General features: G+C 41.3%; 1 protein-coding gene and 1 long non-coding RNA gene across 2 annotated transcripts in view; one reads left to right on the forward strand and one right to left on the reverse strand.

Annotated features, from left to right (window-relative positions):
• Positions 1-1119: 1119 nt before the first annotated feature.
• DOK6 (docking protein 6) overlaps positions 1120-27198 on the reverse strand; it is a 410764-nt gene continuing 384685 nt past the window's right edge. Inside the window, exon 8 of the mRNA XM_061399555.1 lies at positions 1120-8822. Within this exon, the coding sequence (XP_061255539.1) occupies positions 8683-8822 (140 nt within the window). The 3' untranslated portion in view covers positions 1120-8682. The remainder of the gene's footprint in view (positions 8823-27198) is intronic.
• LOC133237476 (uncharacterized) lies at positions 8797-15120 on the forward strand. Its single transcript, XR_009733209.1, has 2 exons — positions 8797-8865; positions 14055-15120. It is a non-coding gene; the product is annotated as an uncharacterized LOC133237476 (long non-coding RNA).

A 27198-nucleotide genomic window follows, 5' to 3' on the forward strand; every position in this document is an offset into this window, starting at 1 on the left:
TCCATGAATATTTAAATACTCTAGTTCTTGCTCAAACACTGATTTTAAAAATTACCATATGGATATCAAAATTAGGTATATTGGTCTAACATTTTTCTTGCATACTTTGAAATAAAGATAGCAGTTTTTCCATCTTGGGAGAATTACCAAATTTGGTTTTTGGTACATTACAAAAATAGCATAGTAATTGCTTTGGGGCTGTACTCTCTGACCTGCATTTATTCAATGTCTTATGTTGGCTCTAAACTTATACAAGCTTTTGTAATTTTCATACACTTTCCCCAGTAAACATGATCCCCATGATTTTAATAGTGACAGAAAGGGAAAGAAAACTCCATCAAGTTCACATCAGTTTGTTCTGAAAGCACATGGAAGTCATAGACAGAAGAAGCTGTTTCGTTCAGCATTTAGAAACAGCTCCTCCATCACCCTCCTAAGCGTTTGCCAGCCTTCTACTGGCTGCACAGAATTGAAAACAATCATACATTTTTCATTGCTTTCCTCCAATTCATGACCTTGTCCAGACCTGCTTGGAGCAGGACATTTCAGCACTATGACTGACCTCGTAATTCAAGCTTCCTCTCCCATTTGATTTCTATGATATTATGGAAGCTTCACTTTCTCTCTCTAAAGCCGACTCTATAAAAGGACAAAAATATTCCTAACTAATTTGGTAATAGCAAATAAGAAATGCCCAGCTAATATTTAAAGATTAAGTTTGAGAAAGAGATTCTGCAAGTCTAAATCCAAGTCACAAAGGATTCTGTGTTGTGAGAGAGAAAGTGGTAAAGAAAGCCACTGATGTCTAGCACAGTCATGACCACACACATTTCACTTTGGATATTCAATCCTTTTCTACCACATGCTCGTTTTCAATAATTTTATTTATTTATTAGAGGATGAGCATAGTTCTGGAGGAAAGCTGTTTTCTAGTTGTCTGACACTGTGAAAGCCACTTAAAAATTCTGGATATGGCTTCACTAGTAAATGTGTTGATTGCCAGTGTCATTTTCAACATTAATATTCTATGATTCTGTCAAACCAGAGTCAACCTAATAAAAATTATATTATACCAGAGTTAGGAAAACACTGGAAATGCATAATAAATTCTCAGTAACCTTACATTTAATAAAGGCCTTCTTTTACTTTATTTTGAAAATAGCAAGCCAGTAAGTGAAGGAATAAGTGACATTTTAAAGGTCAGCAGAATGTGATTGTCAAAATTCTGTTTAATTACATAGTTACAGCTCACCACACAATAACAAAAATTAAGGAAATCATATACTATTACAGTTCCAGCAATATCAAATACTTCGTGAGTAAAAACCATCAATTTAGATGTTCAAAATCTTGATCATGCAAAATTGTATTCTTGAACTGCTTTTTCTTTTTTACAGTGGGGTGGGGGAAATTTTAATACTGTGCAACTATAACATCTTCCTGGTAGTCATATCTTTTGTAAATTTCTTAAAATTATGAGTAAGATGTTAATAAGTTTTCTCTATTAAGAATTGAGATATAGAAACTATGAATTCAGAAAGTGGTAATTCTTGAGCTATGCATTTCATGTATTTTCAAGGGGAATAATCACACAGACAGATTTTTAAATAATTTAATTTCCTAATTTTATTATTGCCGCATTATAATAATATTTTCTGTTCTGCCAGAAATTCACATTTAGTTTCCAGGGACAGCTCTTTATTTGCGTTCCTTTTCCAAAGGTGGCCCAATGTTAAGTACAGATGTCCCCAAACTGTTATCTGGGATAAATTGTGATTCAAGATAAAGGATGTCAAATCACATATTTTCCAATAGAAGCAAATTTGCAATGGATATTTTATTTCTTAACAAGGGCCTAGTGTCCAGTTATTTACCAAAATGCTCATAAACAGTAAATGGAATCAATGACAAATGACATATGTTTACAATGTACAGTATAAAACTTCACAAAGTATATATAAATTAATTTAAAAGAGTTTTACATAAAGGAAACATATAGCACATAATTTAATATAGTTTGAAGATTCATAGGGGTGAGGAATTTACAAGATGGGATAATTCTGTGTGGACCTAAGAAAAAGATCATTGTAGTGGAACATAGAGAGTAGGTAAAAAGTCAAAACTGTGTGTGTGGAGAGAGTAAGAGGTTCTCTGCAGGTCCCAGGAGGTCTCCTGTCATCTTCAGTAAAGATGATACTGGCTTTCATGCATTATTTATTGTCAAGGGGTAGGCTGATTCGTTGCTATGATTTATATACTGCCTGCTATAACTAAAATAATTCTATCATAACTGTAAAGAAATTCTATTCAGGCTGTCACACAAAGTGGGAGCTCCATTTTGCCCCACTCTGCCCACTGATACAGCCATATATATTTTTGATAAAAGAAAGCATTGTTCCTTGAATTATACAATATATATGTAAATCTAAATTTTATTAATCAAATTATTTATCAACCTATATCAATCATACTAATTTCTAATTCATATTTAATATTAAGATACCCCTGTCATTTTCACTTTTCCTGACTTTTCAGCTTCTGTCAAATAGTTGATGATATTGAAACACCATAAAAACCCTCTCATAATTTTTTTGAGAGAAATCCTACAGTGACTTTAAAAAAAACAAATTCTTTAAATCATCTCAGTTTTCTTTTTCTCCTGATTTAGGTTTTAAATGTCAGATTCCTGAAAATAAGCAACTCTTATGAGTCTTATGTGGATCATTTGAGTGTTAAGATAGTAATTAAGTTCCAGCATGAACACAACTACAGAGATAGCATGGAGACCTTGTGCCATTTGACTCACAATTCTGTGTCTACAAAAAGGGTTGAATTTATGTTCCTTAAAACCATCCTAAAATCAGAGCATAGACTGAAAAAGCTAACTGTGTCAGCTACTAAACCTACCAAAATAACTATTAGAAAATTTAAATCCAGTCATTTTTCTTCAAACCACAATAGCAGGCAGAGAAAACAAAGCAAAATAAAAACTTATTAGGTAGAATTAGTAGAATAAAGTTGGTGTATTTTGATTACAAATGTATTTTTCCTCTCCTTTAAGTGTATACAAGATGTTAAAATCTTCAACAAGAGAAAAGTGTATGAAAATCACAAGTAAAATGTGTTTTTCATATTATGTAATAATTTAACTTATTTACTTATCTAAAGTTAATTTAAATAATTGCCTACTGAAGTGTGTAAGAAAAAACTTGATATGTAAGGTATTTTAATGTAAAAAAATGCCATTCCCCAAATTTCAGTTGAAAATGGAAGCTTTTTGAGTTCCCAGGAAAAAAATGTAGCCTGGATATTATTATCTAACAAAGATGTGACAAAGTGCTACAGAGTGATAAAGATGCCCAAAACAATAATCATAAATATATATGATGAACTAGTAGGAATACAAAACATAGACATCTACTTAATTTTTTTTTTGTTTAACTATCACATTAGGATAAGTAAATCTGGATTTCCAACAAAGAACTCAGTGATAATATAAAAGTAATAAAACTTATCCTAATCACTCATGACCTACAACCAGTCTAATGAATTGCCTCATCAAGCCTTTCTATTGGACTAGTGGTGATGGGTTCAGGAAGAGTTAGAAACATCTGAAAAACAGGGAGAGACACTTACACGTGCAAGGGCCTATTTACTTAGAGGCCACGCAGCATTTCTCAGCTCCCACCATGTCTAACTGGGATACGCCATGGAGCCAAGGAAGCATTCCTGGATTAGAAGCCTGGAACGAGGCAGAACTGTTCCTGACCATTTCTTTGCCTTTACATGAATTACAATACCAACAGGTTTGGGTTTTCTCCTGAGCAGAGCATAAAGTGGAAATGTTCTTCTACGTGATTGCTTTCAGAGCTGGCTAGCATTCCATCTATCTAGAAAGGACATCCAACATCTAATGATACTTCCCCAAGAAGTATCCTGTGTCTCCACTAAGTTGTAATAGTTGTAGAAATGTACAACAAAGATTCACATTCTCAGGTAAGAAAGGGAGGATTTGTGGTCATTTCAGAGAGCAAAAGTGGGTGACTCTTTCCAATACACTATAGGGAACACACACGTGAGGCTACTGACCTTTTAATTAGCCCCCAGGCAGTGTCATGGCTAATACACCTTCGTGTTGAAACTCAAATGAGGTTGACAGTACAGAGATGATCCTTGTGTTACTGAAGAGACGTTTAACCATGGGTGTTTTGTGATACACATTCTTTTGTGTGCAATAATTTTCACTAAACCAAAGGAAGCACACTTGATACGTGTTGTCTTTCTGTGGTTACTTCAAAACCTGATAAACCGAAGTCTTCTTTCAATTGCATACTTAGTGTGAGGTGAAACTAGTAAAGGCCACATCTGTGACATAGAACTGAGGTCAGAATGTGAAGACAGAAGTCCTGCGGTCATGTTGGACACTTCCTTGGAGTCTTTGTAATTTTGTCTGAACTGTTGCTCTCCTGACTCGTCCCGCCATCTTGTTCTGCCCGCCTCTAGCCGACACTGCACTCCACACATTACATAGGCTAGAAGTGCATTCATGTGGCATATCACCTACTATAATTATTAACACAGGTCCAGGGGCACATTTTTATCTATTTTGAGGAGGCCAAGGTCAGGGGATTGTAAAGTATATTTTTGGTAAAGTAATTTAAAATTGCAAGGTATTCAAAGTCATGTTCGATTTGGAGAAAATGTCTAATTTTCACTTTGAGCAGTTTTCAGTATATTTGCTATAAGACACAAAGTGTTAGAGGCCTAAGTTCAGCCCCACTGAATGTAGACTGCACATATATTGCGCTGTGTTTAAAAATAAAATCTGGACTATAATTTTGTTTACAAGAATATAATTTTCTCAGCTTCTTTTCACTGTAGCATTAGTGATCCATTTTAGTAAATGGCTAAAGTAATCTAGGGAGTAAGGTACTCATGCTTTTTACTGATTTTCTGAGATTCTGGCCAAAGAATGAGGGGCAGACATCAATTTTTATGTTTTTAATATCTACTCTAAAGATACCACATGCAATAAATTGGATTTGTAAAAACTACTAACAGTGTAAAGTTATTTATCTGTCCACTGCTTCTATGCTGGACAAAAAGAATACGTGGTTAATCATTTTATAGGTGATAAATTATTTTCAAAACATAACTGCCCAGTGAAGACAGAGGAAAACTGTACAAGATACAAGGACTAGCACTTTTTCACTACTTGGTGAAAAAGGTGAGGTTTACTTTTAATAAATACATTTCACTTTATTTCACATGCTCTATCAAACAGCATCTTCCCTAACCTATAAGTAAATAGGTATTTCTTATTTCATTAAGTTCAAATGGCGGTAGTGGCCAAAACCTACTCGTTCATAAGTATTTATTGCATAAACAATTTAGTTCTGAGTGCCTAGTATCATTTGATGAATAAGTGAAAGGAATGTTTTCTTTTCACTCCCACCAGGATAGAAAACCATCGGGTCACAGTTATTTTGTACTTTTCTGAATAAATATAACCTCATGGCTTGGTCGTGTGTACAGCAATTAATATTATCAGAAGAAAAAACAGGGACATAAAAAATAAATCCCTTCAGATAATCTTTCCATGAAGTATGTGTGTCTTCCAGGCTTTCTCTGAGCTCAGAAGAGCCTTTGTGACTTGTGTTGGGTTCCTTGACCATGGGTTTCTTCCAACCCAATGTGGGACTTCTGACCACCTTCACCCACCTGTCTACATCTGGATGGAAAGCCATCTGAGTTTCAGAAGGAGTCAAAAGATGTTTTTGGTTCGTAACTGTCACTACCTCACGATGAAAAAGTCACATGTATATTAAAGAAGAAGATAGTTTCTGAAGGGAGAGAAATGCAAAATGTAGAGGCATCTTCAGTCAAAAACCTACAACCTCGAGTGAGCTGGATACACGCCTATGACCCCTCTTCTGACTGCTATGGTTCTGGCTTTACGAAGTTCCAGCAGACTGGTTCAGTAACTTTTCATCTTTGGTTTGTGTAGAACATTTATCTGCTTGTCATGTTGATTACAATGTGCATTGCCTTATGCCAAGTATATTAGGTTAATATAAATTGTTCTATCTGTTCATTTAACAGTTTTGACTTAGCTACAATTTTAAATATAGCTAGAGGAGTAGGCTAGAATAAGTCTCCAAAAATTTACCATGAAATCTTTTATAGCATTATTCTCATTGTGATGAGATTGAGTTAACGACACAGGAAGGAAATTTCTCTCTCACTGACTCTTTATGACATGATTCTCTGAATGAACTGGCCCAAGGTTATGCCTGATCTTTGGGACTCCCCTGTTACACTCACTGGTAATGATCACAAGCAAATGGTGTTCTGGAAACTACTTCATGCAGGTATCATGTCTCCCGCCAAACAGACACAAGGGCAGACTCGTCTAATCAGCAAAATCTCCCCCTCCCGCCCGCCTCCCCAGACCTGCTTTCTGTACTGCTGGCACATTAATAAAGCTGAGACGTAAACCAGGACCTCTGAGGGTCTCCCCTAAGTCCCTTGTAGAAACTTGTGGTCTCTAGGCAACAGCTCGACCAAGTGAGCCGCAGGAGGCTTGCTGTGAACGCGGCGCCACTAGGAGCTGGGCTCAAATGGTCTCAGCCAGGAGTCGCTCTGATGTGTTTCTTTAACGGCATTTCCAATGCAAATGCCACGTGCTCAAGTAATTAGGAGGTGTTCAACCCTGGAAGCTGGGACTTCAGGGAAGGCTGTATGAACATCAGCAACCAGTCTTCTGCTCTTCTGCTGTGTCAGCAAAAGTCACAGCGCAGAGCGTTTGAGTAATTTTCTTTTTACCCCTGAAAGCTTAGGATAATTATTTTTCACAGCCACATTAACTCTTATGATTAGCATCTTGATGGCATTTTCAAACTCATCTGAGAGATGTGGAGAGTCTAGGTAGTGGCTATAAGTGTGAAATTTATCAAGGAGGGACTGGATACTGCTTTTATCTAGTAGTAACTGTCTATAATGAACTGTCAATCTGCATTCAAGCTATGGCCATGGATGAAAAAGTCTTATCACAGGTCAGCAAATCAGGTACCCTTTCAATAGACTAACTCTGAAAGCTTAAACAATTTTGATATTGAAAAAAACATCAGGTTTTCATCTTACAAGACTAGGATCATGGTTCTTTAAATCCACCTTGGAGTGTTGGGAGCTGACCATCTTAGGCATGTGGCATCAGACAATTCAGGCAGAATGATTTTTATTTTTACTTAAGTAAACTCCAAACTAGAAAAAAATATCTATGTTGACTTGAATTAGCCAAACTTCCCCAGTTCACGTGGGAATCACCACTTCCTTTTAAACCTTATAGGTCTGTCATTAGTCTCAGGGATGAAAAAACTTTTTGTTGTTGTTGGATACATTTTCTCTTACAATCCCACCCAACCCATATCCAGTCAAATGAGAGTAAAACCCAGCCAATTCTGGTTATGTAGTAATTACAAGCCCCTGATGGCTCTCTGAGAATAGCATCTCTGACACTTAAGAATGATACCTACCATCCTTTCCATGCTCTTCTTCTTTTGACTGCAAAATGTCTGAGTTCTTTTAAAGTGTATTTTTATCCCTTAATCAGACTGTCATTTAGAGTCCTTCATTTCCTCCAGGTTAAATGGAAGCTGATTGGGGATCACACCCTATCTTCCCATGTAGCTCAGAGGGGGCCCAAGGGAGAAACATCATCAACAACAAGGGGTACTTAAACGGAAAGACAGGGCCGTGACGTGATGAGCAGGACAGCCAGACCGGTCCCTTCGCTTCCAGAGTAGTTTCCTGTTCTCACATTGTCGCCTCTGTTTGTCATAGGAGCAGATGTGAATACATAAATACTTTGCTAATAAGAAGTCTTTTTTTTTTTACAGGACTATTTTAAAAATAGTTATTCAACATAACAATCTTAATTTTAATGCACCAAATTACAGTTTTCAACAATTTAAGTGAGCATATCCTGTCACTCTCGGCACACATGGATATATACGTGTTAGATATAGATGGATACAGCAATATCCATATCTGTATTTGTCTACAGACACACACGCACACACACAGCACACACACAGAATAGAGCTACAAGGCCCTGGGTAATAGTGTTCTAAATTTCGTGTTCCCTTAATTGTCACTGGGCTTACTTATATGGAGAGTTGTGGTACCATTTGTAGAGCTTACTGAATTTGTCCCTGTTGAAACTCTCCGAGCCACACAGCTTGTGGCAGGTCACCTTTCTGCCCAAAGACAGACCTCTCACCAGATGGGGGGACTGAGCCCAGAGTAATAATGCCAGGGGTAATGCCCTCACCCAGGTCCAGTGCAGTCCAGCTTGGCAACTTCTCACCCTGCCCAGGTTCCGGCTGCTGTCAGACCCAAAGAATTTTATTTAAATGACTGTTCAGACGATTTGGATTCTATTTTTGTAAAACACCGACCCCCCCCCACCCCCACCCCAAGAAACTCAATAAATAAAGGACTTAGCCACAGAATCAAGGAAGCAGAACTCCAGTTTTGAACCTTCTACCGGGACTGGGGCCAGACCCGACCCAGGTCAATGTTCCCTGCGGTTGGTCCTCCGGGAGGCAGAGGGCGCGCGCCCCGCAGGCAGGCAGGCGGTCCGGACAGACGGTCTCTCTGGTCTCAGCCTCGCCCTGGGTGTCACTGGATGAGGCTGGAGCTGTAGCTGAAGCCATAGCTGCTGGAGCGCGACAGGGCCGGTTGCGTCTCCTCGCTCTGCTCCGAGGCGTAGCTGGGGAAGGTCTGCGCACGTGACATCTTTGAGGGCCCGAACCCGTGACCTGGAGGGGCACAGAAGGAGAGCTGTACCGGGGGGCTGGCTCGGTACTGGGGGGCTGGCTCGGCACCAGGGGCTGGCTCCGAGGGGCAGCGAGTGCCCAGCGGCTGGTTCCTGGCGGGTGGCTAGGATGTGGTCTTAAGGGCCCAGTTTTGGACCCGGGTGCTATCAGAAATTCTGGATGCCGGAGAGCTAGGGAGAACTTTCCAGGGATCTCAGACTTTTACTGTCCTTCAATCTCTGGAACAAAAGCACAGAATCTCCCCCCACGACCAAAAACTGCTTTTGGTGGAGAACCTGTAAACGCTTTCTTTTGTTTGATGGTCCCTTTTCAGCATACAGGAACGAATGACACACTCCTTAAAACCTTTTTGAGCAGTCAACTTCATTTTATCCTAACCAGTGTCAATTATCAGGAAAAAATACACAGGGGGATAGCGTTTCAGTACCCCGGGTTTGTGAGTAATGGTACCCACTTCATGATGCAGTTATTAACCCAAATGATAAACCTCCATGGTTATTCAGGTCAGTTCAGTCGCTCAGTCGTCCGACTCTTTGCGACCCCATGAATCTAGAGTGGTCTAAAAGCTAACTCTTACAGAAAATTTATTAAAAAAAAAATTATAACTACGATTGTATAGCACAGATGTACCCCTGCAGTGAGAACTTTGTTTAATGCAAAATCCAAAGGTAATTACTGGAAAACTAGTGGAATGCTAACATCAGGAGAAAGGATGCGTTCTCGGGCCTCTCGTGGACTTCCCAGGTGTGTGTTCTAAATGAGTCAGGATTGTTCTTCCCACGTGAGGATGAGTATCTGATGGATGAGCTCAGTGTGCAGAGAAGATGGAATAGAGGTGGTGTGCTGTGCTCTCGGAGCTTCTGCGTCACACAAAGCAAGAAACGTGCTGAGTCTGGTTTATACGTTTTCTGGTCTCTGTGGCGAGAAACCCAGGGAAGACGGTCTGTTAACACAGAAAGAGCAAAATCTGCTCACTCCCAGGTGGGGCTGTCCTTTGCAAGCTTCCGCGCTTAAAGCCAGTCTCATCATCGTCGGGTGTGTCTGACGACTCAGAACCCTATCCTTGTTGAGATCTGGGGAGGAAATGCGGGTGCATCGGGTAATAATAAAAAGCTAATTAAAGTTGCAGAATCTCCTAACATTAAGAAAAATCGTGAGAGTGGAGCCTTCCGTTCTAGATAAATACCCTTTTAGGGGCACTGTTAGCCTGGTTCTCTGGGTGAGCCTCAGAGCAGGGCAGGGCGGAGAGGGCCCCACCGCCCCTGCCAGCCTGCGCGTCTCCCGGCGTCCAGATCTTCCCACTCCCTCCCCTGCCTCTCCGGGTCCAGAAACCCCGTCTCCTCTCTCTGCTCCTTCAGGCCCGAGGGTGGCGGGGTGCCTTGCTCCTGCCTGTCGCTCACACGTCCTCATCGGCTCAGTACCTGGATCCACAGCTCATTTGTGGGTCCCGTCGTTACATTCCCATAAAACCTCAGCTGAGCGTGTCTTCTCTTTCCTGTCGGACCGTGAAGATGCCGTGAGGAAAGGGAAGCCGGGTGTAGGGGGTAAGATGGAGCCACCAGAGGCGAGGTCAGGAGTAGGGGCTAGGGAGCTGGCCCCGCGTGACCAGCTGTAACTGCTTTTGAGAGACTACTGGTGTCTGGGTATGTCGGTTCCTTCTCTGCACGGTCTGTATGACAGCAGGGGTATAATATGGCTTTTTGAGTCTGAAATCAGTGTGTATCAATTAAATTCATACATGTTAAATGCATCGTCCCCAGTGGCTCAGTGGTAAAGAGTCTGCCTGCCACTGTAGGAGATGTAGGTTCCATCCCTGGTATGGGAAGATCCCCTGGAGAAGGAGTTGGCAGCCCACTCCAGTATTCTTGCCTAGAGAATCCCATGGACAGAGGAGCCTGGTGGGCTACAGTCCATAGGGCCGCAGAGTCAGACATGACTTAGCGACTAGACAATAACAAGTCTGTCATCATAGCAAGAAACAGATGCCATGAGGGCCCTCCTCCAGTAGGGCCACCATAGGGGCAGTCAGTGAAGACTTCCCTAAGGAGGTGGCCTTTTTACATGGTGCTTGTATGACAGGGTTAGGATACACTGACCTGATATTGGAAACTTCGCTTAAAATTTTACAGTTTGCTTCCTTATCTCACCATTGACTTGCTGGATGATAATTCATAGTTCTTATAGGAGGCGAGACTGGCATTCATGAGCAAAAACCAGTTGGAAGCCCTAATGTTAAGACGTGTTACTGGCCTTGGTTTTACCCTGTTACTTAAAAAAAAATAGAAATATCTGAAAGAGAGCAGTGTGAGAGCACACCTTTAATTCACATTACCTGTAGCCTGAAGGCCAAGGTTGGAGTTGTGAAGATAGAAGCGTCTTTGCCCATGCATTCCAGGTTTTGACCCTGGAATCTTGGTGTAAAACTTCAGTCATTTAAGAAACATTTACCAAGCAGCTACTAAAACAGTTCAAGATTCCACAGGGAAGACAAAGTAGTGGAAACCACGGTCCCTGAGTTTCTGGGGTCCACCAGCTGCTTTGGGACGCTCCTTAGACAGGGACAGGCAGCAGCAGACATCCAGGGCAGGGTCTGTGCAGCCAGTGCGGCCTGGGAGCAAGGCAGGACGCCAGCGCGGCCCACGGGCTTGGTCAGGGCTGTACACGTCAGTCCAGCCGTCACAGTGACCCCTGCCCCAGACTGTGCAGACCCGCCGTCCCCTCAACGGAAACATACAGCCCTGAGTTCAAATCCAGCCCTACTGTCCCTTTTGGAGCCTCATTTTCTTGCACAGACAGAACACGCTTTCCTAAGGTATTTTTTTTTGGGGGGGGTCACACCATCTGGCATGCATGATTTTCGTTCCCCAACCAGGGATCGAACCCCAACCCTTGCCCCCTGCAGTGGAAGCACAGAGTCTTAACCACTGGATCACCGGGGAAGTCCCTTTCCTAAGGCATTTTGAGGGTTAAACAAAACAACATGGGCTTCCCAGGTGGCACAATGGGAAAAGAATCTGTCTGCAATGCAGGAGACCCGGGTTAGATCCCTGGGTCGGGACGATCCCCTGGAGGAGGAAATGGCAACCCACTCCAGTATTCCTGCCTGGAAAATTCCATGGACAGAGGAGCCTGGCAGGGGTCATGCGATCACAAAGAGTTGGACATGACTGAACACACACATATACTTTCAAACAAAACAACATACAGGAAGACACCTGGGGTGGTAGGTGCCTAATAAATGTTAGTTTCCCCCCTTCTTTCTATGCTGAGTGTGTCCACACTTCTGTTTGACTTCCTATTCAGTGTCTATACTTTCTCCATCATCGCAGTGTGCTGTCCTCATTATGACAGGCTTTGAATATTGTTCTCATTCAGTCATCTTGAAGATTTCTTCATCTCCTCTACAAACAGTTTCTAGTCTAATTGGAAATGAAATGGTGAATTCTTCTTACCTCAATCATGTCTTTACAGATAGTTGATAACTGATGTTATTTAATACTTATCACAAAAATAATATACCTCAATCCGAGCTGAACTTACGCTTAATAAATGCTGTTTGATTTTGGCAACAATGAGTATGAGAAGAAAAGAGAGAAATAATTAATCATTTTCTCAACATTCATTTGAATTCTGCCCCTAGACACTGTTGATGAAAACAAAACAAAAAAACAGAAATCAACTTTGTGGCTTAAATTAAAAACTTGCTGGAATAGACCTGTTCACTCCACTCGACAAAGACTCTATTTCAGTTCTTCCTAAACTTCCCCTCCAGTGCCTTGTGCTCAGTCGTGTCTGACTCTGTGCGACCCCAAGGACTGTAGCCCGCCAGCCTCCAGGCAAAAACACTGGAGTGGGTTGCCGTGCCCTCCTCCAGGGGATCAGGGATTATTATTCTCTTGACTTTTTCTCTGGGAGGTATTTGTACTTGCTACTGAAATTCTTTAAGATTACATAAAATGATTAAATATAACGTGTAACTTTTCATCTTCAATTATCAAAAAAGGAAAAATTTAAAGGTTTCATGCCACCATGTTTCTGATATAAACTGTCAATTTGCATTACACTAATTTACATTCCCACCTAGAGGGTATTAAAATACTTTTTATTCTAATGTTAGATAGATCTGGATTGTTAGATTAAAAAATTTTGCCAACTTGAAGGATAAAAAATTGCATCTTGTTTAATTTCTTTTTGCTGCAATTAAGTGTTTAAATTTTGTAGTCAAGTGTTTGTGGTTTCTGGTTTTGTGTCTTGAAATAAGTCTTTCTTTATCACATTATTAAAATATTTTCTTACAAGTTGTTTTTACATTTTCATAAATTTCCTCTACTATCTTCAGCTTTTTAATTCACTGTGAATCTCTCTTGGTTCATGCCCTGAGGATCCTGTGTTGTGCGATGGTTGATCGTGTTAGCTCTGACGGAAGAGGACGTGGCTTTGAGTTCTCACTCTGTTCCTCGACTCTTCTGTCCCTCAAGTGTATAATGGCTGTTGTAATAGTTTCTGTCAATAGGATCATGTGTTAAATGTGTTAATTCATGATAGCACAGTCTCATAGTGTATACATTCGTGTGTGTATAACACAGGATTAACACTGAGAGCAGGGTATTCTGTGGTACACACACGCAGCCCACCAGTTCAGTCTTCACAGCCGGCTACTGAGGAGAAGCAAAGCCTTTGCAGTAACACCTGCCACTGATCCATTGTTATGAGGTTCATGAGTCTCAGTGTGAGTATTTTTCCAAAGGCTTTATGAGATTTTTTTTCAATCAAGGAACAAAGGTGTCTCATTTCTGGGAAATACTTCTGAATTATTATTATAATTTTTGTTAATTATTTCCCTCCCATCATTTTCTCTGCTCTCTCTCCCACCTTTGTTCTTTTTCTAACCTTCTATTATTTATATGTTCTAGTACTGTTCTGACAATTTCCCAGTCTTTTCCATCTTCACTCTCTTTTCTGCTGCTTTATTTTGTGGATTTGAGGTTTACTTTACCTTCCAAGCTTACTAAATTATAAAAAAGATTCTGCTGCTCTAATTTTAATTTGAAAAACCTTTCTTTTCCCTTTGTCCTTCCCTGTCTTGTTCTCCTTTCTTTAATATACATTCATATTTTTTGTTATTCATAATGGCACACTCACCCCCAAAACAATGGACCTTTTGGGCTTATTTCATAAGTAGATATTTAAATATTCTTTTTTTTTTTTGTTTAGGTTCTCAGTCTTTTAATGCATTTAGCATCTGAGGGATGTAGACTTCTCTGAAGATTTTGGGAACCAAAACACCTGGATTCTAGAGGCTCGTGCCAATGGTTATCTCAGACACTCCCTCTCCCTCTGTCTCTGTCTCTGAGAAGCGGCACACGGCTGTTCATTTCCTGACGGACAGCTCCCGGGACTTGGATGTTTGTGATGGATGCCCTTTATCTTTGGAATCCCTTCCTTCCCGCACTGGCAGAATCCAAATCTCTGGGCCTTCCACAACTCATCTCTTTAAAGGTTAGAAAATTTTGAATGGAAAAATGCATAGTATTTAATCCTATGTAGTACCCTCCTCCAGTTATGAGAAACTGATGAGTTAGCAGCCGCATTCTCATGCTGGGAAAAAAAAAAAAATCAAACACAATATCCTTCTAATACTTTAATTTGCTTTAAAGATGGTTTTATTTGATTCATACAGAATTATGTTTTTTAATACCCATTTCATAAATTTTCTAGACCAAAAATAGTCTTCTGTTATTTTGGTTGATGTACCATTTATTTATTCCTGTTGCATACATTTTATTTCTCTTGTATTCTAATTACCTACTGGGATCTAATTTTATACAGCTGTGATATTAATTTTCTACAACAGTAAAATTTAGTTGAACTCTGTCAGCAGACTGCATTTGAGTAGCTGTGGAATTTGTAAGCAATCTGTGGCAGCTAATAAAATGGTAAATATTAACATGGGATAATCAAAGTTGAAACAGTAGAGAATATGTGAAAAAAATGTATTAATGGTGCTCAAAAAGGAATGGGACAATATTATAAAAATAAAAGTAGATATATTTAGTTTTTGAGCTATAAACTCTTCATTGCTATTTTCAAGAGTTTAGGTATAAATTTTTAATATAATGTTAATATAAATTTGTTTAGTTGCTAAGTTGTGTCCAACTCTTTTATGACCCCATGAACTGTAGCTTGCCAGGCTCCTCTGTCCATGGGATTTCCCAGGCAAGAATATTGGAGTGGGATGCCATTTTCTTCTCTGTTAATATAAATGAGTTACATATTGATACACCTTTGTTTCCATTTTGAACGTATTTATAGAAAGTTTTAGCAATCAAAGAACTATTAAGGATCATGAAGTAGGGTGTGCCCAGTTCAAGCTGAGATCTGCAGAACTAGTATCTGAAGCATTTTAACACATTTACTATCTAGTCACATTAATTGCCTGCAAAGTAATTACAAGAATACATATCAGCTGATCATCCTTAAGATGACATCTTAAGGAGAAGAAGGAGAATTTCATTTGCTGTAATTCTTCTCTAAAGATTTTAAACGAATGCATAGAAACACTTTTCCAAGAGAGTGGGACTTTCCTATATAGTATATGAGATTTATTATGAGAGTTATAAATTAGAGATTTGATTTATGACAGAAATATTATAGAAAAAATTGAATGTCACATAAGTTTATGCAGGAGGAATTTGCAAAAAAAAAAAAAAGACTAGATTGAGGGCAATAAACAAGTTGATTGAAAATTTACTGTCAGGTTTTCATAGAACGCAGTGCAGTTTTATTCTGCAGTGGATACACACTGAGCTTATGTTTAGTCTGAGGACTCTGAGATGAGTTTGAGGGTGTGTGTCCAGAAACCTGCTTAGCACTCAACACATCTGATTTCTCATCTCATCCTATGAAGAAATTTGCCTTGAACTTCTCCTTTTAGTAAGGATTAGGTTGATTTTTCAGAGCTCTGGGAAACATTCTGATAACCACAAACAAAATTATGTCTTCTTAGATTTTCTAAAAATACTTATTTGACAGTGTTGGGTCTTAGTTGTGGGCCCTTAGTTCCCTGACTAGGGATCGAACCCACAGCCCCTCTATTGGAAGGCAGATTCTTAGTCACCAGACACTACCAGGGATGTCCCTGTCTTCTTAGATTTGTAAATATTTTGTTTGTCTGCATTAGACCACAGTACCCAAACAGTCATGGCTTTCAGACTCTGTATCTCCTCATTAGGAATCAGGCCCTGGTGATGCTCATGATGAAAGATAAAGCTCTAGATGGTGAGTTGTAGCAGGTGAGATGGAAGCATGGAGAGAGCACACCCTGGGGAGTTTGTTACATCTTATGAAGCCGACTGGATATTTTTTCTAAAGGATGAGGAAGACTTTTGAATGATTTAAAGATGAGCGAGTGGATCAGAGTTGCTGGCTTACTCAATGAGACTACAGAGGAGCTGTTCGCAATCCTTTCCCACCATCATGCAACTGAGAGATAAAATTTAGCCCCAGAGAGAACAATTTCTCAGAGAAGGTGTTTCGAAGGTAGAAAGAAAGAAGCCTCTGATTTTATGTACATTTCCTTAGGTTTACTTATCGTTCTTCCTTATTATCTCCAGCTAATCAGCATTCCTCCAAGTCCAATAACAGAGATGAAAACTGCTGGTACCAACTTGCACAAGAATGAGGCCAAAATGGGTGGGAGTGGTGAGAAGTGAGGATGCTTATTCTTGCTGAGAAAGACCTACGAGTACCTCTCAGTATAATTATATTCACTATTTTAAGTTTCCTCATGTAGTCAATAAACTGTGAGAATTTCAGAACCTGGAAATCTGAAGCCTAGAGTTTCTGGTTAGCAGCGCTTCCTCGTAGGTCAATATTGCAGTGATTTCTCTAGTTGTTTTGAAAATAGCCAGATAAATAGAGAATAGGAGATCTGTGATCCATGAAAATGGAGTTAGGGAGTACAGAGCAAAGGAGGTGACGTGGACATTTCTTCTCTTTTATGAAAAAGTACTGCAAAAATTTCAAAGTACTTTTCTAGGCAGGCTGAAAAATTCTTGGTATGCATTTTACCATCAGTGTACCCAGCAGACAGCAATGAAAGCCATCTTAATTCCCAGTTAGTTTAAAATTTTTTTTTTATTTTTAAACTTTACAAAATTGTATTAGTTTTGCCAAATATCAAAATGAATCCGCCACAGGTATACATGTGTTCCCCATCCTGAACCCTCTCCCTCCTCCCTCCCCATTCCATCCCTCTGGGTCATCCCAATGCACTAGCCCCAAGCATCCAGTATCGTGCATCGAACCTGGACTGGCAACTCGTTTCATACATGATATTTTACATGTTTCAATGCCATTCTCCCAAATCTTCCCACCTTCTCCCTCTCCCACAGAGTCCATAAGACTGTTCTATACATCAGACACACCAATACACCATACACAAAAATAAACTCAAAATGGATTAAAGATCTAAACGTAAGACCAGAAACTATAAAACTCCTAGAGGAGAACATAGGCAAAACACTCTCTGACATACATCACAGCAGGATCCTCTATGACCCACCTCCCAGAATATTGTAAATAAAAACAAAAATAAACAAATGGGACCTAATTAACCTTAAAAGCTTCTGCACATCAAAGGAAACTATTAGCAAGGTGAAAAGACAGCCTTCAGAATGGGAGAAAATAATAGCAAATGAAGCAACTGACAAACAACTAATCTCAAAAATATACAAGCAACTCCTACAGCTCAACTCCAGAAAAAGTTTTTAATTTTTTAAAAAATGAATTTTATTGTGTTTTTTGGCTGTGCTGAGTCTTTGTTGCTGTGCCGGGTTTCTCTGTTTAGGGTGAGCGGGGGCTACTCCCTCATTGCGGGACCTCCTGTGATACTGGTTGCAGAGCACCAGCCCCCGGGCATACGGTCTTCAGTAGCTGTGGCTCCGAGGCTCGGTAGTTGTGGCGCATGGGCTCAGTTGCCCCGGAACGTGGGATCTTCCCAGACCAAGGAGTAAACCCACGTCCCCAGCACTGGCAGGTGGATTCCCAACTACTGGACCACCAGGGAAGCCCTTTTAATTTTTAATTAGTTATCTTTAACTCTGTGAGAGATTGAAATATATTTTAATCAGTTTTTTTTTTTTTTTACTATTCAGTACTCATGTCAAAAGGCTGAACGATGCTTGTGGAATTATTGCCATTGTATAATGTCATGTTGCCTGTAGTCATGTCACTGAAAACAGGCCAGGACAGGGAAGGGTGGGGAGCACAGCCTCTGAGGCTGGTACTGGCCTCAGCGGGTGACCTTGGGTTGGATACAATCGGGCATTAAGTAGCCGAGTGCTCGGGTCATGATATTACTGGTCATTAATACTGATCACTAATTGTGTCCCAACAAAGGTCTGTCTAGTCAAGGGTATGGTTTTTCCAGTGGTCATGTATGGATGTGAGAGTTGGACTGTGAAGAAAGCTGAGCACTGAAGAATTGATGCTTTTGAACTGTGGACTCTTGAGAGTCCCTTGGACTGCAAGGAGAACCAACCAGTCCATCCTAAAGGAGATCAGCCCTGGGTGTTCTTTGGAAGGAATGCTAAAGCTGAAACTCCAGTACTTTGGCCACCTCATGCGAAGAGTTGACTCATTGGAAAAGGCTCTGATGCTGGGAGGGATTAGGGGCAGGAGGAGAAGGGGACGACAGAGGATGAGATGGCTGGATGGCATCACCGACTTGATGGACGTGAGTTTGAGTGAACTCCGGGAGTTGGTGATGGACAGGGAGGCCTGGTGTGCCGTGATTCATGGGGTTGCAAAGAGTCGGACACGACTGAGCTACTGAACTGAACTGAACTGAACTTAATTATGTCCCAGGAAGCAGCAGAGATTTCACTTGCACTGATTAACTTAATCCATCTGGTAGCCCTGCAGGACTGACCCTCTTGCCCTCTGCTGGCTCTAAACTCTTCACTGACCCCAGAAGTTTGTCTACCTCACAGTTAGCACAACAACCAGAGAAAAGAGTATGCTTTTGCAAACAAAAACATATTTTAGAGGCAAGGGAGCAAGCAGACCTCATGCCTTTTTTTTTCCCTTTTAATTTCTCTCCATCATATTCATTTTCTAAAGAGCACAGGATAATCTGAATTACTTGTATTTCATGTTTCTTGACAATAAGAATATGGAGATTCACTTTTTTCCCCCCAAGAGTCTATATTTCTTTATATGTTTTACTTCAATTTTATAATTGTAGAAATCAGAAATGTTAGTTTTTATCAATTTAAAAAATACATATATATTTAACAATCACTTACTAGAATAGGCTCAATGGTAGAGAATCTGCCTGCAGAGCGGTCAGGATGCAGTTTCGATCCCCAGGTTGGGAAGATCTTCTGGAGAAGGAAATGGCAACCCACTCCAGTATTCTTGTCTGGGGAATCTCATGGACAGAATAGCCTGGTGGGCTGTAGTCCATGGGGTCACAAAGAGTTGGACATGACTGAAGTGACTCAGCAGCAGTAGCAGCTTCTAGAAATAGGATGCTAAATCTTATAAAATTATCAGTAACCCCTTCGGATTGATCTTGGATTATGTTCACAATGGTGAATTGGTCATTGTTACTGAATTCACTCATTTTCACTACTGCTGTGGAACATAATATTTTAATGAAAACCATTTATGTTTACATAATTAATAACACTGACTTAGTATAAATTGATAAACCATGTAAAAATTAAAATTTTCTAATTAAGTCAGAGACAGAACAGCTTTATGGTTGCTTAAGTCTTCATACCTCTATGTCTATTCTAACTCTTATCATTTTCAAAAAATTTCTAGTTCTGGGAAATTTGGCCAACTCTTTAAGGAAGCATACTAGTTTATATTCTTTCCTCCATGATAGATAAGAGTAAATTACAAAGACCTTGAAAAGAAGTGAAAAAATAAGCATTGAAAATCATTGGAAAGAAATTTAGGAAAATAGTTCAAATTGGGAGATTTTTCTAAGTACAAAAGCAGTTGAAGTTCAAATACAGGATCATTTGTCACTGTTTGATACCACATCTAAAAGGATTAAATTTTGAGTTTAACCCCTCAGAAGCTGGACAGCATTCAGTTCTTTGAAGCCTCAATTTTAATGACTTTCCCAGGAAAGCATTCATTAGCTACTATTTACATGTCAAAAATTAAAAGACACTTACTCCTTGGAAGGAAAGTTATGACCAACCTAGACAGCACGTTAAAAAGCAGAGACAGTACTTTGTCAACAAATGTCCATCTAGTCAAGGCTACGGTTTTTTCAGTAGTTAGGTGGGTGTGAGAGTTGGACTGTGAAGCAAGCTGAGCACCAAAGAATTGATGCTTTTGAACTGTGGTGTTGGAGAAGACTCTTGAGAGTCCCTTGGACTACAAGGAGATCCAACCAGTCCACCGTAAAGGAGATCAATCCTGAGTGTTCATTGGAAGGACTGATGTTGAAGCTGAAACTCCAATACTTTGGCCACCTGATGCGAAGAACTGACTCATTTGAAAAGACCCTGATGCTGGGAAAGATTGAGGGCAGGAAGAGAAGGGGTCGACAGAGGATGAGATGATTGTATGGCATCATCAACTCAATGGACATGAGTTTGGGTAGACTCCAGGAGTTGGTGATGGACAGGGAGGCCTGGCATGTTGGGGTTGCAAAGAGTCAGACATGACTGAGCAACTGAAATGAACATGTCAGAAAACATTTCAGCTGGGTTGATTCACTGAGGGGCCCTGACAATGGTGGTGAGTAGCCTTGAAGTGGTCAGAAAACTATTTTTGTTAAAAAATTTATAGGAAGTTACTTTTTTACCTAAGACAAGTCTGCCCAATGTGAGTGCATTGTCTACTTCCTTTGCTTTGTGTGGGTATATAAGTATAAATATATATGGGCTTCCCTAGTTTTGCTAGTGGTAAAGAATCTGCCTACCAGTGCAGAAGATGCAAGAGACATGGGTTCAAGCACTGGGTCGGAAAGATCCCCTGAAGGGGGGAATGGCAACCCACTCCAGTATTCTTGCCTGGGAAATCCCATGGACAGAGAGCCTGGCGGGTTACAGTCCATGGAGTCACAAAGAGTTGGACATGACTGAGCAACTGAGCCCATACACACATAAATTTATATTTGTGGATATATACATATATACACACAAATGTATATATATATGTGTGTATATATATATATTTCAGGCTGGTAATACTGTTTTCTGATGATTATAACTTTGGGTCTTAAGTCACGTGTATTTTTAAAACACTTTTTTTGGTAGACAACTCATTCCAAACATGAATCCAATGAAATGATAATGAAAGAATCAGGGAAGATGTGTGTAGCAACTAAGACAAAGAACAGGTATCTCGCAGGAGCTGGAAACGGAATCATAGACAAGGGGCCAGGAGGACGCTGAACAAAGAGAAAGGAGAGCATTTCCACTCGACCCCGTGAATTCCATGCAGTATTGTATGAATTCAGCCACAGCAAATAGGCCCTCCTGTTTCCTTTCATCAGGAGGAGAGTAGAAATTGTAATTCTTAGAAAGAAAATGAAGCCGAGAAGTTTAGCCGCATAAGAAACCTATTCCTCTCAGCCTGGGAGACGGGAGCTGGGACCTTGAGAACTGCTGCTTTGGGCAGAGCAGCAGCCTCTCCCTGGTGTGCGCCTCGAGCGGAGTTATCGGACAGCAGTGAAAATGGTTTCGGCAGGCTTAGAAACACGACTGAGATGGCAGAGTACTACACCTTTTAGAAACTCTGAGGAGAAACTGGATGGGGCACACAGGAACGTTAAATAATCGCGGTGTGATAGACTTGAGCTCAGCATCCTGACTGTAACTGAAGCCTGAGGTTCCTCTTTATCTGTGGGATGAGAAGCATCCTAGAAACCCCCAGAGCCTTGAAGCAGAAGTGAGACAGTGTAACTAAACCAGCAAAGCGGGTAGATCCCCACATGTTGCGTTAATGCCTTCATTTCTGCTTCCCTTTTATTTGAAATGTGTTTCTAGATATTGTTGAATTGACTAAATAACTAGGCTCTGATACATTGAAGAGAGAATTTTTTTTCTAAAAATGGAGGAGGGAAAGGTGAGTTGCTTTGGGGGTTCTTGTCTGGAAAAGCCCAACAGCTGGAGGTCTGATGGCTGCAAGTTCTCTGTCACCTACGGACAAAGAATGAGAGGCTTTAAAAATGAAGAAAACGTTCGTGCCTCTTCATCTTGGCATTGGTCGCTGAAACAGGAGAGCGTGGCCAGGAGACAAAAGCTTGTCTGCTACTGAGAAAGGGTGTTTCAATACTGAACCCAGCATTCTTGCCCGATTTCCTGTACTCCTGCACTTGCTGTTTCAGTGAGCGGCACCCATCAGCCCGACAGCCCGGGTCAGCGAGCTGCAGCCCGTCTAGTCTGCGGGCTCTGCCACCGTCAGCCACTGAGTCCTGCAGCTTCTTCCTCCCCGAAGCCTGGTGAATCCATGTGCTTTCTTCATGCTCATTCCCGTTACCCTAAATTTCCCACCATGTTTATGGCTGCAGCCGCCCAGCTGGTCTTCCTGACAGCAGTGTCCCGCTTCTCGGTTCTGTTCTTTGCAGGGGTGACTGTGAGCATTGGGCCGTCCCTCCCCTCCACACCTGTCCGGGATAAAGGCAGACTCCCCTGCGCAGCACCTACGTCCTCAGGGTCCTCAGTGCTGGTGACACGGGCATGATTAGAGGGCTCTGTACTCAATCCCCACGTGCAAAATCCATCAGTTCTCCCCTTTCCAGTAAAACTCCTTGTAAAAAACATTGTTTGGTTTATAATTAAGCTCTAGACTTCCTCTAGGGCTTCCTTTTCGCGTGTAGTTGGGATGAGGCTGGGAGAGCAGGCGTGGAGGTGGAGATTGGGAAAAGTTGAAGCTGGAGAAGTGAGTGTGGCTCAAATTGCGTGAATATATGTGGAACCCAGGGCTTTCTTTTAGCCAGACTGTTAACCCTCAGACTCTCTCTTATGTAACATATGTTTATACACGTCGGAACTTCCCCTGATGACTCTCTGATTTCAGCCGTCCTCCACCCCACCTCGGCTCGCCAGCCCCTTTCAAAAGGACACACAGTTCCCCAGGAAGGCAGCTCCCGGCCCTGTGGCCTGGGCTCCTTCCCCCCGTGGCAGCGCACCCCCTCACACTCCTTTGCACCGACTCTTTCAAACTCATTCCTGTTTTTCTTGAAGAATTCACGTAGGAAGCCTCAGAGAGTCCTGCACACCATCTCACCTGGCTTGATCCTGAGCCGCTGCATGGTACTCTTACCCTCTCCTGTGTACCCAGCTCACCTCTTAACTCTTTGCCTTAGTATCTCCTCTGTGAGCTTATCCTGAACGTGAGGAAAGAAGGTCTATTTACCTTTGTGTCTGTGGAGCCTTGTGAAAGGCCAGACTCACAGAGGGCACTCAGTAAATGTTAATGCATAAAACTGTGAGAAATGCATGCCACAGCTCTATGCAGAGAAGGCAGACTCATGTCTCATGGATCTCCTTGCACATGTTTGGTGGTCCGTAATTACTTTGTTGAATCAGAATAATTGAACGATGTGGCCTGGTTTGGCCAATGGGGAAATGATAATCCTTTTAAAAATGAGAATTCAAATAATAGTGTAAGACTAAATATGATTGTCAAATGTATGCTATAGGTGTATAGGAGAATGAGGAAATGATTAATTTTAGCTGCCTCATAATATACTGATCCCAACAAATGTACCAGTTTAAAAGGTTTTTCACAATCTAAACAGATGTGAGTTGAGTGGAAAAATGAGCAAAGTGAGAGTTTGCTGGTAGACAGTCCTCCCTGAGCCTCCCGCCCCTCTGCGTGTTTTGTGAGCAAAGGCAGGGAGGAACCTTGTTATGAAAGATGGAGCAAGCATCTCCCTGTGGAGAAGAGGGAAGATTATGTCCCTCGCAGTAAGGATGTCTCCCTCTGGGACAAAGGGTGCGCTGGATCATAAAATATTAGGGTTCCCTATGCTGTGGTTCCTCTCCTGTAACACAATGTTCTTCATATGTGGGTGTCACCTGGCCCTCTCTGCACCTCCCTGTGAGAAATGGGACTCAGGAAACCAACAGAAATGCCAACGCACTGGCTAATACTATTGCTCTAAGTAATGGCTTCCTGGCTCTCTGATCCAGGCAGCTTTCCTCTTCTTCCGACATCCATGGAACTGCGGCAGGCCGACTGGGTAGCTGGTGCAGGGGGTGAAATCTTAGACCCTCACAGTTCTCGACAGTGTTAATAAATAGTGATGCTTAATGCTTTTTTACCGTAAGGGTGGGCTTCCCTGGTGGCTTAGATGGTAAAGAATCTGCCTGCAATGCGGGAGACCTGGGTTCAATCCCTGGGTTGGGAAGATACCCTGGAGGGCATGGCAACCCACTCCAGTGTGGTTGGATTCTCCAGCCTGGAGAATCCACATGGACAGAGGAGGCTGGCAGGCTACAGTCCACGGGGTCACAATGAGTCAGACACGACTGAGCAACTAAGCAGAGCACAGTATAAGGGCAGTGGCTCCCAGTTTCTGTTAGATTTTTACATTGACTTATTATTTAGTAAGACTTTGCTAAGTTTCAGTGAAATTCTTCCTCTTGTGAAATCATCATGGCTTTATGAAATAATTTCATGATAGTGACCAGCAGGACAGTTTCAGAGAAAGAGCTGACTAACTCCTTGATACGTGAGAGAGAAAGAACGAATATGGATATGTTGGAATTCTTACTGGAGAACAGAAAATTAGGTGAGTGGTTCGCTTACCACTCAAATTCATGGGACAGAAATAATTATTCATGAAAATTCACTTCCAATAAAGGTAGTCCAGTCACCTAAGAAGAATTATCCAAACTGTTTCTTATAAGGCACATAGATTTTTGTTGCTGCTACTGCTTTGATGCAGGGAATCTCTTTTTCAGATAATTTTTTTAAACAATAGTATACTCTCAATGTAAAAATAAAATGGGGGATAAAAATCAGAGTGCTTATTTGATTTTCCCAGTGAAAAAAGAAATACTTGTTTTAGGACAAACACAAAGCAGAGAAAATGAATGATTCCTGCAGTTTTAGAATGAAGCTTTTATCTTGTTAGAGCCTTTGTTAGGAGCAGCGAAAAGCAAGTTTAAATTCTGAATATGGAAAATTGTTCTCGAAGATTTTCTGCCCTTTAAAATTGCTCTAAAAGATGATTGCTACATCACAATAGGGAGCTTTAAAGATAGAAAATAAAGAGATTACAGGGTAAATAGCCTGCAAGCTGTGATGGTTAACGTTCAGGGGATGAGTCACTGGTGAATATATCACTTATCAGAGTTCTTTGGTGAATATAGTTTCCTTTGTTTCCTTGACAGTCAAACTGAACTGAGACGATGCAGCCAGTATATTTCAGAATGTCCTGTTAACCACTGTCAGAATGTGGAGCGGACAGCAGAGAAACGTGGCCCACACAGGAAGCATGGAGCAGGGGTTGTGAGAAGCTGGTTGACAATCAGACAGCTCTGTCTATTGATAACTTTCAGTTAGCGACTCAGTTCATAATTCTTGAGCATTTTAACCACTACGTGTCATTTTCACAGGATGGTTGACATGTGAGTCGATTGAAAAAATTTGATCCTATAATAAGTGAATGGTCGATGATTGTCATTCTGATATTCACAAACTTTTGAATGATTTTCTCTTTCGTTTAATAACAAAAGGTCCTGGCAGTGTTTAGGTATTGCATCTATATGTTTAAATTTAAATTTACCAGTTAAAGTTAGCACAGGCTTCCCTTGTGGCTCAGCTGGTAAAGAATCCGCCTGCAATGCAGGAGACTTAGGTTCGATCCCTGGGTTGGGAAGATCCCCTGGAGAAGGGAAAGGCTACACACTCTAGTATTCTTGCCTGGAGAATTCCATGGACTGTATAGTCCATGGGGTCATAAAGAGTCGGACATGACTGAGCAACTTTCAAAGTCAGCACAACTTTAAATTTCTTGAGTAGAAAGAGATATGGTATAAAAACAGTAATCAGTGTGTGTTCAGTGGCTCGGTCACGTCTGACTCTTTGTGACCCCATGGACTGTAGCCCACCGGCTCCTCCATCCACCCCTGGTGGTTCTGCCAGACACCCGTGTGTACTTTGTAAGAATATTTTTTGCTTCTGTAAATACAGGCAGACATTCTCTGATACTAGTGCCAATGACAGTAAAACCAAAACTCTTGTATGTGTGCAAAATGTTTCTTTTTGGTCTCTTTTCACGTTGTTTCATGAAGCCTGCCCGGTAGAGAACTACTTGTCGGTGTCCTTGGGGTTGTGCTGCGGTGTCTGGCAGCCTTGCAGGAAAGGGGCGCCTGCAGGCTGGGTGGTCTTTCCCAAGTGTGAACCTGGCTGGGCCACAGCCCTGGTTTCCATCAAACACTAACTTAGGTGCTGCTTGGAGGAGTTTCGCAGGTGTGATTAGAGTCCACAAGGAAGGAGATGATCCCAGAGAATCTGGTGGAGCTGATTCCATCAGGCGAAAGATCAGCACCTAGGGTTTTAGTCCTGCCTGTTAACAGCAGCTTCACATTTGATAGTCAATAAAAAAGTGATACTCACAAACTTTTGAATGATTTGCCTTTTTGTTTGACAACAGAAAGTCCTAGATGTGTTTACATATTGCATCTATGTGTTTAAGTTTAAATTTACCAGTTAAAGTAAGCACAACTTTAAATCTCTGGGTGGAGAGAAATATGATATAAAAATAGGAATCAATATATGCTCACTTGCTAAGTTGCGTCCGACTCTTTGCGACCCCTTGGACTGCAGCCTGCCAGGCTCCTCCATCCGTGGGAGTTTGCCGGCAAGAATACTGGAGTGGGTTGCCATTTCCTTCTCCAGGGGATCTTCACATCCTGGAGTCCCTACCTGCTCTTCCTGAGGTTGTGGTCTGTGGGTCTGTTTTAAAAATAATTCTATTGTTTGTTTATTTTGGCTGTGCTGGGTCTTCGCTGCTGCAGGCGGCCTTTCTCCAGTTGTGGTGAGAGGGGCTATTCATGGACCGGCAGCAGGACGGTCACTGTGCATGAGCTTGTGATGGTCGGGGTGCTGGACTGAACTCAGCGGTTACAGGACTGTGGTGGACTGAACTGTGTCCTGCTAGATTCACTGGCTGAAGCTCTAACCTTTATTGTGACTGATTTGGAGATAAAGCTTTTAGGATGTAAGTTAGTTGAAGGAGCTCATAAAAGTGAGTCCTAATCAGATAGCACTGGTGACTTCACGAGAAAAGAAAGCAGTCTCTCTATCTCCACTCACTGAGGAAAGGTCATGGGAGTTCACAGCAAGAGAGCAGCCGTCTACAAGCCAGGAAGAA

Source organism: Bos javanicus, chromosome 24 (genome assembly GCF_032452875.1).
Source record: "Bos javanicus breed banteng chromosome 24, ARS-OSU_banteng_1.0, whole genome shotgun sequence".
Taxonomy (NCBI): Eukaryota; Metazoa; Chordata; class Mammalia; order Artiodactyla; family Bovidae; genus Bos; species Bos javanicus.